Source organism: Erithacus rubecula, assembly GCF_903797595.1.
Source record: "Erithacus rubecula genome assembly, chromosome: 2".
Taxonomy (NCBI): Eukaryota; Metazoa; Chordata; class Aves; order Passeriformes; family Muscicapidae; genus Erithacus; species Erithacus rubecula.
The window spans coordinates 13,569,604-13,584,445 of NC_136685.1; the positions used below are offsets into that span (position 1 = coordinate 13,569,604).

Genomic DNA, 14,842 nt, shown 5'->3' on the forward strand with positions numbered 1-14,842 from the left:
GCGCGTGCGCGGGTCCCGCCCGTTCCCGCCCCGGCGGCCGCCTCGGGCGCGCGCGGGAGCGGCGGCCATGACGGGCAGCGGCGAGGGCGGGAGCGGCCCCGCGGCGCCCCGCGCCCGGCGGCGGCTCGGAGCCTCGGCCTGAGGGCGTCTGCGCGCCCTCCCTCCCCCAGCGCCTCGCCTCGGGGCCGGCCGGGGCAGGGAGGAGGAGGGGCCGGGCGGACATGGCCAGCCCCGGCGAATGGGAGCGCCTGAGGCCGCTGCAGCCGGACACGCTGCGTGTGAGCGAGGTAGATGGCGGGCGGCACGGAGAGGCGCTGCCGGCGCCTGGGGAGAGGGCGGGACGGCGCTGCGGCTGCGCTGCTGCCGGAGCCTGTGAGGAGGCGGCCCGAGCCCGGGCGGCGGCTGTGGGCGGGAAAGGCGCGCGGGCGGCAGCGTGGCGCCCGGGAGGAGCCGCCGCTGCTTCCCTGCCTCGTGGCCTTGGGGCGGGCTTCCCGGGAAAGGCGCTAGAGTGCAAGGGGATGGCTCTTCTTGACCGTGAGACCTATAGCCTCTTCATCCAGCTAAATATATTGTAGCTAAGTATGAGAAAAGAGAATTACAATGAGTTTTCTCCTCTTAACGTCTGTGTTCGTCTTAGGTGCAGCTGACACCATTACCTTTAGCAATGTTATGAAGTAGCTGGCAAAAAAGCCTAGTTTGTAAAACTTCTAAAAAATCGTTACTTTTTTTAGTTAATCCCGATGATGCATACTTTTGATTTTGTGAAACTTCTTTAAATGTATTGCTTTAAAAAAATTAATCTTTTCACTTGGACTAAAAGTTACTTGGTAGTATTTTCTTAAAGCCATGAAAGAGATCATGTAAGTTTTTAGGTGGGTAATTGAAGTGACGATTGTAAGAATCAAATGGTGTTTGGCACAGCTTCTTTATGTAGATATTTTGATGAGTTTACAGTGAGTGATACTTTCCTGAATCAGCTCGTTATAAACAGGGAGGTCAAAGACGTGGTAATCATTAGCAGCTTTGCCTGGGATGGCCATGGAACAGTGGGTGGGAATTACATCTAGTGCAGGTAGCTGGGTTTGCAGGCACCAGATGGTTGGGATCTCTAGAAAAAACACCATGAACTACCCAATCATTGGGATACCAAAGGGCAGGAAGATGGTGGCACTGACCAGGTGAGTGGAAACTGAGGCACACAGCAGAAGCCATGAACTGCCAACCCTTTGATAACAAAAGGGCACAAAGATGGGGGCACTGCCGAGGTGGATGAAGAGAGACACATAGGGAGACACAGCAGGAGCAGAAGACACTGGGGAAAGAAGAGCAAGATTTACCTGGATAGACAATGAGGGTATAAAAGCTTAGAAGTTCCTTTATTGTGCATTGCTCTTTGGAGGTACCAGCTTGGGCTGTTTCTGTGTTGCTGCACAACACAGAATATGAAATAGATTGCTTTATGGAGAGATGTCTGAGACATTGCAGTGGGAAACCTGGGGTTGAACCAGTAAGGAAACATGGCCTTACTGTATGAGTGTGGTGTGTAGGGAGTCAGTTGGGCCTCCCAATAGCTCACTGAGGCTGTCCACCATGAAGGGCTTCTGTCCCAGCAGTGGCAGCTTCTGTAACTGAGAGTGTGACTGCCAGAGAGTCTCATGAATGGGCAGACTGGGAAGTTTTCTTAACAGTGGGATATTCAACACCCTGAGCCTACTGGTAAGGAAGGCTAGTAGCAAAGTGCAGAACCCAGATGTCAGCTTACTCAATCTTCAAGACTCCAGTTTATTCTGCCAAGAGGTAGTTGAGATTTTTGGGAAGACAGCTTTGGAAGCTGAAAGAGCCAAAGGTACAGAGATCAGTAAGAAGAAACACATTTCATCATGACACTCGTGGCAAAAAGAACATATGCAGGGCAGACTAAAAACAAGGATAAAAAGTGTCTGGATATTCAGATATGATGCTTGATACACCAAAGTTGTAGTGTTGAAACTAGCAAGGAACGTCAAAGGTCACAGTATTACAGAAATTTCCTTGTCTGACCATTCAAGAGCTACTCTTGTCAGTCACTCTCACCACCTGAGCTGGGACCGAGGCCCCTTTGCAGCTGCACCCTCACACTCACACAGACAAGGTCTCCTCATGAGATTGACCCCAAGTTCCCTATAGCAGAGTCTCAGACATTTTGATTCTTAAAATAACTTAATCTTGGTACAACAGCTGGAGCAAGGACCCCAAACAAAGGAAACCTCGGGATTGTGTACCCTGTACTAGGTTTTTGTGGTCAGGTTTTGATAGCAGGTGGGGGTCTTCAGGGTCGCTTTTGTGAGAAGCTGCCAGAGTTTTTCCCCCCATGTCCTGCAGAGCTAATGCCAGGCAGCTCCAGAATGGATCTGTCACTGGCCAAGGCTGAGTTTATTAGAGATACTAGTAGTGCCTCTGTGGTAACATATTTAAGAAGGGAAGAAAAGTTATTCTACAGTTGTAATTGCAGCCAGAGAAGAGAGGAATGAGAATTTGTGAGAGGAACAACTCTGCAGACATCAAGGTGAGTGGAGAAAGAGGAGGAGGAAGAGGTGCTTCAGGTGCTCGAGCAGAGTTTCCCTGCAGCTTGTGGTGCAGCCCATGGAGGAGCATGGGGATGCAGAGATCCATCTGAAGCCTGTGGAGAATACCCAGCTGGAGCAGCTGGATGCCTGGAAGAAGGCTGTGAACTGTGGGAAGCCCATGCTGGAGCAGGTTCCTAGCAGGGACCCATGGAGAGCGGAGCACATCCTGGAGCAGGTGTTCTGGTGGGACTTGTGACCCTTAACCCATGCTGGAGCAGGCTGTGCCTGAAGGACTGCACCCTGAGGAAAGGGGATGTGCTTTGAAGCAGTTGATGAACTGTTGCTGTGGGACAGATGGACACTGGAGGGGTTCGTTGGGGACTGTCTTCTGTGGGAGGGAGCCCCACGCTGAAGTAGAGAAAGACTTCTCCTCCCTGAGCAGCAGCACATTTGATGAAGTGACATAACCCCCCATTCCTGTCTCCCTGTGCTGCTGGTGTGGAGAGGTAGAGCTTGGGAAGGTGGGAGGGGTGGGGGGAAGATGTTTTCTTAAGATGTGTTTTATTTCTCATTATTCTGCTCGGATTTTAATGGTAATAAATTTAATTAATATTCCCAAGCTGAGTCTGTTTTGTCCATGATGGTACTTGGTGTGTGATCTCTTCTGGTCCTCAACTCATGACCTTCTTGTTACACCTCTCTCCTGACAAGTTGTGGAGAGAAGTGATAGAGCAGTTTTGGTGGGTGCCTGGCAGGGTCTCTCCCAGGGCCTGTCTGTTGATAGGTGGAGGATGTGAGGTTTATGAGCTGGAGGAAGGGGTCATCTAACACCTCATAAACCCAGGAAGCTGAAAATCAAGTGTTAAAGCCTTTCCTTTACCCTGCAAGTCATACAGGCTGTTGAAAGGACCTGGGGGTCTTCATGGGCAGTGGGCTAAATGTGCATCTGCACTGTGCCCTGACGTTGAGGCATATGAGGCTGTCTTTGCAGGTGAACAGTAAATTGGGGGAAGTGGTTTTTTTTTTTTCCTTACTTGGCATGTATTAGGTTGCCCTTGGAATGCTGATTTAGGCCCACTAGTACAGGAAGGCTGTTAATAAACTCCTGAGACAAGTTGTTAAGCGAGTTAAGATCTTTAAAAGGTGGCCAGATATTTCACTGTTGTACATGATGGGCCATGAATTGAAACAAAAGAAGCAAGAGAGGTTGCAGCTTGCCTGAGCATCAGTGAGTTCAGTGGTGTTTCCTGTTTTTGAAAACAGAATGAGTTGTGCTGAGATCGAGGGCTGAAAATTCTGGTAGGAATTAAAGAGCATATATTCCTGCTATTTAGTGACAGTATTACTTCAGTAATAGCTGTGGAATTGTCAGAGCTGTGATGGCTGTAACATCTGAAGGAGATTTGAGGAATTCTTCTGAAGGAGCTTCCCCTGTAGATATAGCATTTTATGACAATTATTTTTTTTTCCTCTTTTTATTTCCTCAGGCACCAATGATCAACCTAAATGGGCAGGAGAACGCACAACTTGTGAAAAGTAAGTTTCTATGTGTCATGTGTGTAAATTAATCTTGCAGTATTTCATGCCTTTCTGCAATGTGAGTACATGCTATAGACAAATGAAAAATTGTATTTAGTATCAGCAGAGCAAGAAAAATACAGGATATGCTGAAAGAACAGATGTGAAGCAATACATTCTTTATGGCTTTTCCTCTTCAGATCTGTTAAAATTGTACCTTCCCACTGCTATATAGAATATAATGCACAGGAAAAGTGAGTTAGCAAAAACTGTAACAACATACTGTCAAATGTTGTATTTCAGCTGGTGTTACCAAATGTGGAAGTAAACTTGGGTGAATTTCTGGGTGTTGTGGTTGTTTTTGTTTATTTTCTCACCAATTGAATTGTTTCACATGTTTCATAGTTGCACAGTCCAAAACTGTCATTTCGTGTTAAGGAGTGCACATTCATCTTGGGAAAAATACTGATGGCTGAAATAGAATGTTGTCTAGGATACTTTTTTACACACACACCTTTTCTTGAAGCTCAGGGACACACATTGACCAGATGAAATACCTGGTTTGCTTTTCGGGAGAAAAGACAAGTAACAGCAGAATTGACAATCTTTTATTGACTGGCCTCAAATGAGTGTGTGCATACTATGACTTCTTTGTGCCTCAAAAGTAGGTGCTTTTTTTGTGTGTTTTGCATGCATAAATAACATTCTCAAGTTATTAATCAGTGACTTCTACTGTTTCTGCAAATATTTGGTAATGGATACACATAGCACAGGAATCTCTTAAACCAGGGTGTCAGGCTACCTGTAGATTTTTGTTGCATTAGTAAATCAAGCAATGGAATGACCACTCCTTTTGCCCTGGGACTAAATAGTGCAGAGTTTGTCTGTGTACCAAGTTCTTTAGTTCCAGAACAGATTGGTCATGGCCAGGCTGAGACAGTCCTTAGGCCAAGCTGACTCCTGAACCATGCATAATGGTTACATGGGAGGTCTACTGATTAAACTGGACCAAAAAGGAGTGAAAAAATACTGTAACAGTGTCATGGAGCAGAGATAGAGCTGAGTTTCTCTGGCAGCACCTCAGCACTATCTATAGTGAGCCAAAGGTTTCATTGGTATTTGTTCAGTGATCCGATCTCATGTCCCATAGAAGATACAGTTACTCAGTTATTAATATCCATACTAGCAGTGTGGAGTCATAAATGTCAAAAGCACAAAAATGCATGCTTGCTATTTAAACTCATTGCAAACAATGAAAGTATGTGTAGTTAATAGGCTTTACATGGTGCCATTGCAATGTCAGCATTAAAAACTGCAGTGCTTCCAGACTTTTATCATTGTTTCTTTATCACGATCACTTTTTTTTTAAGGAATACTTCATGCTTATGTAGTAGCTTACCCTAAACATTCTACCAAAACTTTACAGAAACTGCAGAAGGCAAAAAGCCTCGATTTGATGCATCCTTGGTGCTTTTGACACGAAAATTTATGGCTCTTCTCCAAAAAGCTCCAAATGGTGTCCTTGATTTAAATGAAGTTGCAACAACACTTGGAGTACGAAAACGAAGAGTATATGACATCACCAATGTGTTGGATGGAATCGACTTGATTCAGAAAAGATCTAAGAATCTTATCCAGTGGATGTGAGTTGGCTTTGAAACTTCTGGTTTCTGAAACAGTAAATCCCAACAATGTCGAGTAATGTTTATAACTTTGAGAGTATCTTTAAGCATATGAAATTACTTCTCATAGATAATATTTTAAGTTCTGTATCCTTATGCTGTGTTAATTACCTAATATGTCAAGTATCTAGTGCAGAAGTGCATGGAAGTATATTTCATGATATATATATTTCAAGGAAGCATATTTCAGCAGAATAAAGGATGCCAGAGTTCCTTACTGTTTTCTGTTAGTATACTCGATGTTAATAAACAGATGTTTATTTATGTAAACATAATAGGCGACTTTCATATTCTTCTAGAGGTAATAATCTTGACCAAGTTGTTGGAAAAGCACCAGAGCAGCAAAACCTTAAAGATGAACTTTCTGACTTATCAGCCATGGAAGAAGCTCTGGATGAATTAATCAAGGATTGTGCTCATCAGATATTTGAACTAACAGATGACAAAGAAAATGCAAAATATCCTTTCAACTGTTGCATTATTTTAACGTGGTTTTGGTTGCACACACTCACATATCTATTAAGTGTAGGCTGATACCACAGATATGCTGTACTGCTTGATAATGAGTTTTATAATAGCAAGCTTTTTGATTATTTTGTATTTGAGAATGCCAGTCATGTGCCTGGCTTTGCAGTATCGTGGACAGCCAAGCTTATCCTCAGAAGAGTGCTGCTTGTGTGACTTTTCCACTGCAGAAGTAGGAGTGGGGCAGTAGTCTTAGTACCCTGACCATCACCCTGCTCTCTGTATTTGAGTTGTCTCAGGGGCAGGTCTTGACCTACCAGTGAGCTCAAGCTGCTTAGTGAGATGACAGAGAGGACTCAGAATGGAGTCCCAGTGGCCTATGGCCAAGGAGATATGATGGGATGTTGGTTGTGTCCTAATACTCTTCTCTCTTGAAAGAGATCCCAGTGCAGTTCAGACTTTCAGATGGATTTTGACCTTAGAAAAGAGATTTATTTTAATATATGGCAAAAAGATGGAATTTTGGCTTTGGGTTACAATAAAATATTATTTAGCTCCCTTGCTTGGCAGGATATTATGGTGTGCTCATTTTTTTAATGCCTTACTGGTTAAGAAAATAGTTTTATAGCGTCACACAAATTTTTTTTCATGCTGTTAGGAAATAGAATGTAGTTTCTCAAGAACAGTATTCTCTCTGCTTTGTAGACTTACGACAACATCAGTGAAAACTGTTTGGGTATTTTTATAGCATTGAATATGTGGTTAAAATCTTTTTTTCCTTCCTGGAAATGCAGAAAAGTATTTTTTTTTCATTAACTGATACTTCATTTTACAAAGCTAATATTAATCTCTGCTGAATTTTTGATCAATTTTCTGAAGTTGGTATTCTGCCTCAACATATCTTCACATGACACTCTTTGTTCTGCCCATTAGCAAATTGCTTTACAGAATCCTTGACCAATGTATACACTAGCTTATGTGACATACCAAGATATCCGAAGCATTCAGGCATTTCAGGAACAGATTGTGATTGCAATCAAAGCTCCAGAGGAAACCAAATTGGAAATACCAGTTCCTAAAGATGTAAGTCTTACACATTTCTCCTAAAGGAACAAAAGTTCTCAGTTTTGATTTTTTTGCAGCAGCAGTCAGTAATTGATTTCCAGTTGCTTTGTCAAGCAGACAGCAGTAGTACATTGTTCTTGTGTTCCACTAAACAGTGCTGCAGGAACAGTAATCTTAGAAACTTACTTGCTGTATTTTTCTTTTTACCTGAACTATTAAATCATAAATAAACCTGAGCTTTAGCTGGTTTTGCTAGAGATTTTGGAACAGCTGTAATAAAGTATGCAATGTATAGTATGGTTGGAAAAAGAACAGTGTCACTCTGGTAGATCATACCTAGAGGGATTTTTCATGGAGTGGGGCTGTGCCCTGTCCTCACCCCACGGTGCAATCAATACACAGGCTCCATCCTTGTCTCAGGGAGGAGCCAGACCTTTCCCCCTACACCCAGCAGTGCTGCAGCTCCATAGTGGGGCCTGTGTACTGGGAACCCACTTAGTTGTACTCTGAGAGAGAAAATCCTGGAAGGCAGCCTAAGAACAAACAGAACTTGAATTTCATTTTTTTTTCATAAGCATTTTTTATAATCTTCCAAATTGTATAGTCATCGAAGTTGCCTTACTGTGTGGACATAAAGGTGGGGATATCTTAGGAAAAGGAGATGACTCAGTAGAACCAAGAGTTAGATCCACTGCATAGATCTCCTGTAGTTTCCCTGGTCAAAGGAGCTTTCTCTCATCCAGTGGAGATGAAAAGGTACAATTCCAGATGCTTCCTCAAGCAGTAAAAAGGCAGAATTTTAAAAGTTGTACATTAGAACCTATATTTTCTCCATTATGCTTTAAGATTTATTTGATACATATCTTGCAACATGATGTCTGCTGAAAGAAATCAGTAGAAGCAATAGGGATTAGTTGCTTTACCATGTTGTTAAAGCTATGTGCTCCAGTTTGCTGTCCAATTCATGGCACTGTTTTATTAAGTTTTTAAATTTTGTTACTCTTCCTAAACATGTAGTGAGTCTTGGTCATATATCTGAATGTCATCGAAAGACTAAAATATTTCAGTGCACATTCATCAAAGATGAAAGCTTGTTTAGCTTAATTCTTCGTAATAATTATCCTACAAATGTATGTAATAGTCATAATTTATGTGGAAGTAGTAACACAATTTTAAATAGTTACATCATTTTTGTATTTGTTCTGTTCTTAATCTATTGTCTTTTAAAAATGTGCAAAAATAAAAAAAAGAAGGTATAAGATTTGTGCTTTGGCTTACATGCAAGTTGCTGTTTTATAGGATCACATAGAAGTACATGTGAAGAGCACAAAAGGACCCATTGACGTGTATCTATGTGAGGTGGAAAAAGACAAGCCAGATGCCAAAACTTATGAAGATATGGATACAGTCACTAGTGAAACTGAGACATCATTTTATCCTGATGAAGGTAGTGTCCTCCTTTTACATTTTTATCCACAAGTAGTTGTGATTTTTTTTTGGTTTTTTATGATTGTCATATCGTTCTGATAAAGTGATAAGCTGTGCTGTTGAACGATTATAATTTTCTGAGCATAGTTGGTGGGCCAAGATGTGTGGGAGTATAAGAAGCACATGGAAGAGAAGTCTGTGCTGTTGTGTTACCTCACAGCAACAGGAGGTCACAGAGTCAGGCTCGTGCACATAGAGCAAGGCACTCTCATTCCCTGGCCTTCCCCTTCCTTCACTCTGCTGCTTTCCTATCTTTAGCTCCATGGGTGGAGCAGCATGTGTCAGCTCTCAGCTGCTGCACTACTGAGTCCTGCTCAGCTGAGACTGTTGCCATGAGAGTTATGATGCTGTTTTAAATGGGAACTGCTGCTGCTCATTCCTGCCCTGAAGGAGGGCAGACAGAAGAGGGGATGTGCTATTTTAATCTAAAACAAGATTGGATGGAATAGAGACTCTGAAGAACCCTAGTGCTACAGGATGTTGTGGCTTAAAAATAAATGTGGCAGGAATTGCTGTAGCTCAGAACACAAAGAGAAAAATTTTTTTTAGAAGTGCTGCTTTATAGGTAAAGGGAAGAGTTGGCTTCTTCATCCTAGGCATTTTTTACATCATTTTGCCTGTGAAATAACTCAATTGTATTTTCTACAATTAGAGTAATCATATTCCTTTTAAATTTTCTTTTTAAAGTGAGATCTCCGATGGAAGAGAAAAAGCCATTTGAGATGCCAGATTAATTACAACCCAAAAATCTAATACAGAATGTAAATATCTGTGTTATACAGCTTTTCCATAGCTGCTTGGATCTGCAAACTTAGGATCCTGAAATTTCCAAAGTGTTTTAAAAAGCCAGCAGTGGATTGGTTGAGTGCTTTCACAGGATTGCTTATCTTCCCAAGTCAAAAGACAATAGTTTCTGGAGTTGAATTTAGGAGCTTTCTCTTAATTGCATGTGATCTACAGAACTTTGGGAAAACAGTATTTTTACCTTATAATTTTAATTGACAGAAAACATAGATAATCAATGACTTCCAAAAGGGAAGGTTGGAGAACTATTTCTGGAACAGTCCACAGTCTGTGTGAGAATGTATAAAATGAAGAAATGCACTTTTTAGTTCTGAGGCTGCACTACTAAGCAGAATTGTCAAATAGGAGTATAACAAAGAACTGGTGTATTGGAAGCCTTTGCTATAAAGAACAAGATGTAAATATCCTGAGATTTATGCCTACATTGTGTAGGTGCTGTTTGCATCCAACTCTACATGAACTATGGTATCAATACTGAAGTGAAATAACTGGGCTTTGTGTTGTACATATTTGTATCATTTCTAGGTAATTACTGATGTACATTTATTGAGATGGTTTGCATTTCTGCCTTTGTACAGCAAAGAAATAAAATAAGCTTACAAAAATAAGAAATAGTCTAATGAAACATGTTGGGTTGCCTTTGCTGCAATTCTCAGAGTAACTACAAACAAATTATGTGAGAATTTAAAATCTGTTTTCATGGTGCTGTCAGATAACACTTAGATCTGGATCTTGTGATGCCACAGTACTGTAGCAATTTTCAGAAGAATGATTAATAACTACTTAAATTTGTCCCTTCCAGTTTCTGGAGTTTACATACAGCAGAGCTTTAGCTGAATATCATGATGGTTTTGCAGCTCAGCTTGCAAAAATACGTGAAATACTTTAGGACTATATCTGTATTATCCATCTCCCTATCCATAAACCAGAGCTGTGGGACTTGGATACTGGATTTTCTAAGGGAGTGGACTGTCACTGTAAAAATTCTGTTCTTGGGCTCACTTCATCCCAGTATCAAACTGTACACCAGAGGTTTCTGTAGGGGTGGGTTGGCAGGTTTGGTTTTAAATGGGAAGTCCAAGTCCTTGTTTTCCTGATCACACAGTATTGACAACTATACATCTACTCACAAGTGAGAACATCAAAGCTAATTAACCCCTGAGTGTTCTAGCCAGCAAGTCTACAGCTATTTTAGACAGATGCAGTGAAATTAAATGCCCTATGTTCTACAATACAAATAAGGTAGCACAGGTGACACTGATGAGTGTAAATATACCTAAATATAGATTGAGAGTTAATTCAGTTTTTCACAAGGTTCTGCAAAATGCATAGTAGAATACTATGCAAACTGGGGAAAAAATGTCAAGTGTAAGCTTGTGTCAGAAAGTAATCTTGAATTTTTATGTATGTCCTACCAACTTCTGGCTCCAGAACACAGGACTTCAATATAGGATGCTGTTTTTCTGTCTATGAAATTCAAACTAAAGGCTGAGCTGTAAGAATTAAAAATGAAATCAGTGACAGCACAGTTAATACATAGAACATGGTAAAAATAAGGAAGGTCCTCTTCCAGTGAGGAGTGAGGATTAAAACAAAGAAAGCAATTTTTTTGCACAGGAAGATTGTCTATTTCCATCAGTGACTGGTTTCTTTTCAGATAGCAAGCTCTCTATTTGATGTTTTATACTGCTGTTCTGTTTTGGTGGGTGGGGAGGTCTGTAAAAGAGAAACATTGATTCTTTCTACACTAATTCAACAACTCAGGAGAAAGTTTACCATAAAATGTGTAAAAAATTCCAACACTTACAACTAATTCTGAATGCTGTTTGTTGGGGTGTGTTTTTGTTACATGATCATAAAATCCTAGAATGGTTAGGGTTGGAAGAGACCTTAAAGATCACGTAGTTCCAACGCCCTCCTTTGGGCAGGGACTCCTTCCCTTACATCACAGAATTATTAAGGTTGGAAAGGCCTCCAAGATCATCAGCTCCAGCCTTTGACCAAGCACCACACTGTCAACTAGACCACAGAACTGAGTGTCAGATCCAGTTGTTCCTTGAGCTCCCCCAGGAGTGGTGACTCCACCACCTCCCTGGGCAGCCTATTCCTGTGCTTAACAATTCTTTCAGTGTAGAAATTCTTCCTGATGTCCAACCTGAATCTCCTCTGGTGCAGCTTTCCTCATTTCCTCATTCCCATTTCCTCATATCCTGGTTGCTCAAAGCTCCATCCAGCCTTGCCCTGAATACTTCCAGAGATAAGGCATCCACAGCTTCTCTTGGCAACCTCTTCCTCTCCACCCTCACAATAAAGAGTTTCTTCTTAATATATAATCTAAACCTATCCTCTAACTCTTAGCCATTACCTACTGTATCTATAGAGTAAGGAAGTATATTTTTACAAAATAACAATCTTAAAAGTGTTAAGGAAGTCTGTCTTCAACAGCAGAACAATTCATTTAAATGAAACATTAGGATTTTTCAATTTGAACAAATCTCTAATGATTGTTTTTCCTCACTCATTTGTACAGGTTTTCTAGCAGTATAATTAATTTTTTAGCCACACAATTGTCACAGTGAAATGGAAAAAGCTGTAATATGACAATTATACTAATTTTATTAAATACATCTGTTGTTTCAATAGTGCACCTTCAGTGGAACGAATGGACTTTTGAAGATTAAACCACTGCTTTTACTGCTTGGTTACATATTTCCCATTGGTGATGCTGGAAAACAATGTACTGTATAAGCTCAGTGCACTAGCTGAAAAGATTCAACTTGGACTTGAAAAATTCCTGAGTGATGCAGAACTTACAAGTTTGCTTGTAAATGTGACAGGACCTTATTCTGAATTTGTGTAATAATGCTTGATTTTTTTCTGAGAGATTATTATTTTTGTTGAGTCTATATCTGTCCATTTTCAGTACATTTGTATGTGTAAGAAGCTCTCTTGGCTGTTTGAGGACTCTAATAAATTAAAAGTTTCTAATGCTGTTTTTGTCTTCCCTTCAATAAGAATGGCTAATCATCTAAATGCATTAATCAGCAATAGCGACAGCCAGAATCCATAATTATGAAATGCCTGGTTTTGCTGATTCTTACTGGGAAAAAGTGCTGCAGGTTGCCAGATCAGCCCTTTTTTAGTGTGGAAAATTGCTTGTCAGAGTTTTCAGATGTGAATGATAGTTTTAAATAATGTAACTTTTAAAGAAGAAAGAAAATTCCTGCAAATTATTGTCTGTTGGAAAGCATTTGAAAGCCAGCAATTTCTTCATTTGGAAGATCCTTTTGGTGTGTGTGAAGAGCCTCATTTATAAGCATAATTAAGCACTGATTTCAAAAGTCACTTTAGCTTGTCCTTGTCACTGGCAGAGTTCTCCTGCTGGCCAGGCCCTGAGCTGCTCCCAGCGTGCAGGGGCTGACTGCAGGTTCTAAACCCTTGTGCTCTGTGATCCTGGTGTATGGACTGGCCTTGGCACCCTGCTGGGACCTCAGAAACTGCTGAAGGGTTTGTCCACGACACCAATCTGCTATTTTTGGTGCCACTTCTGGTCTGCCTGAAGTAACTTGTGAGAAGTGTGTTGAGGCTAAAATCATATCAACTATACTTGTGTAGGTTATATAAATCTAGACAAGGCTTCTCACTGTTTATAGAAGTTTACTGAAGGTCTGGGATACTCATTTGTCAAAAAGCATGATCTGTGTTGTGAAGGAAATAGAGTGTTTGCAGAGAAAGGGCAGCCTGGTTCTGTCCATGTATGGCATCCCTGGGTCCTGCCTTCCCTGCCACCCCTGCAGGCAGACAGTGGGTGATCTGAGGGCCTGGAGCTGCACTCCCCAAACACCCACCATGGGGATGTGGGCTGATGGAAGCCTCTCACCACCTCATCCATGAATGAGGTGGTGTTTGCCATTGCCTCTGGATTAAGGGACGGGCTGATAGAAGATGATCCTGGAAGCTGTAACAGCAAATTCAAAGATCCAAGCTCAGCACATTGCAACTCTTTTACTCTTTTATTGAATCGTATTTGGCTACTGTGGGGGTGCATGCCCCCCACCCTGGCCACACTATGACCTCAGAAATAGTCATTAGGCCTCAGCCTTGACAAACAGCAGCTGGCTGAGCTCCTCTTGAGCTTATCAGAAACACTCTCTTCTCCCAGGAACTTCTGCTGTCTAACAAGTTCCTGTGTTTTAATGAACAGCCTTGGAAACTTATTTTTGTTGCCTGAACAAAAACCTAAGTGGAATAATATTTTTGTTATCAAACTTTCAAAGAATCGTGGCCAGGATGGAAAATTACTGTGACTAAAGCCAACTCTTGCAACCCTATAAACACCAGTCCAAAGTGAGACCCTTGGAGCTCTCCTGGACTGCAGTGGCTGTGGCCAGCATCTCTCTCTGGGCCAGTGAACTCTCAAGTTTGCTGTACCCAGAGGATCGCTGCACAATGATGGATCCTGGGCTGATACATCAATTCCTCAAGGCTCAGCCATTGAGAAAATGCAAAGACATCCAAAGTGAGTACTTCCCTGAACTTGAGGGGAATTTTTGACATGCATATACCTACTACAGACTCTTCCTGTTTGTGAGCATGCTGTGAGAGAACGAAATTTTAAGGGATAATGACTAAAAATATTGCCAATTTGTGGAGATATCAGGGTGCTTTGAGGAAGCCTGATTGGGAGGTGGAGGAGGTGAGGTTTTGGATGTGCAGTGGTTAACCTCTGATGTGATACGACCAAGGGTGAATGGTGTGCTATGAGTGAGACAGGAGACAGGTCCCGTGCAGATGGGATGGTGCTTCCTGTCATGCTAAGGTGCTCTCCCTTGCACGAGCCACTGGGTTGTGTGCACTCCTGGCCCTTCTCCCCCCAGGAGAGTACTGGGACATTGATACATGGCCTTAGGATGTTCATCTCTGCTGATGGGTCACAATTGACTCACTGCCAGTGTGATGGGCAGCAGTGTTGCCTTAGATGATGTCAAGGACCCCCAAAGTGTCCCATGATCCTCAACATTACCCCATCCAGTGTGAAGCTTCCCAACCCAGGGGAGGTACCTGGGCATTCCTTCTTGAACCTGAGTGAATATAAACTCAGTAGATTTTATGTTTTGCAGATTATCCCAGGGGCCTTTCCCCACCACTTCTTCAGGAGTTCCCTCACACCGAAGGATCCAGCCTGCCATCACCACTTTGACCAGGACTGAGGAACAGCCAAGTCTCATCACAGGGCCTGTGGGCACTGAGATCTTTGCTCTCTCCTTTCTTTTC

The 14,842-nt window shown here is 42.0% G+C and overlaps 1 protein-coding gene across 5 annotated transcripts; it reads left to right on the forward strand.

The window, feature by feature from the left end:
* Positions 1-12,556, forward strand: E2F6 (E2F transcription factor 6). Of its 5 annotated transcripts, none has more exons than XM_079328962.1 (7): positions 1-287; positions 4,034-4,082; positions 5,491-5,707; positions 6,046-6,204; positions 7,180-7,294; positions 8,576-8,726; positions 12,212-12,556. In XM_079328962.1, exons 1-7 carry the CDS (start codon positions 222-224, stop codon positions 12,247-12,249), a joined length of 795 nt encoding a protein of 264 aa, XP_079185088.1. In that variant the 5' UTR covers positions 1-221; the 3' UTR covers positions 12,250-12,556. The 5 variants fall into 5 exon arrangements, with proteins under 5 accessions (XP_079185088.1, XP_079185090.1, XP_079185089.1 ...); XM_079328964.1 differs by having other exon boundaries at positions 1-278; positions 8,576-8,723; positions 9,452-12,556; XM_079328963.1 differs by having other exon boundaries at positions 2-287; positions 8,576-8,723.
* The last annotated feature ends 2,286 nt before the right edge of the window (positions 12,557-14,842 follow it).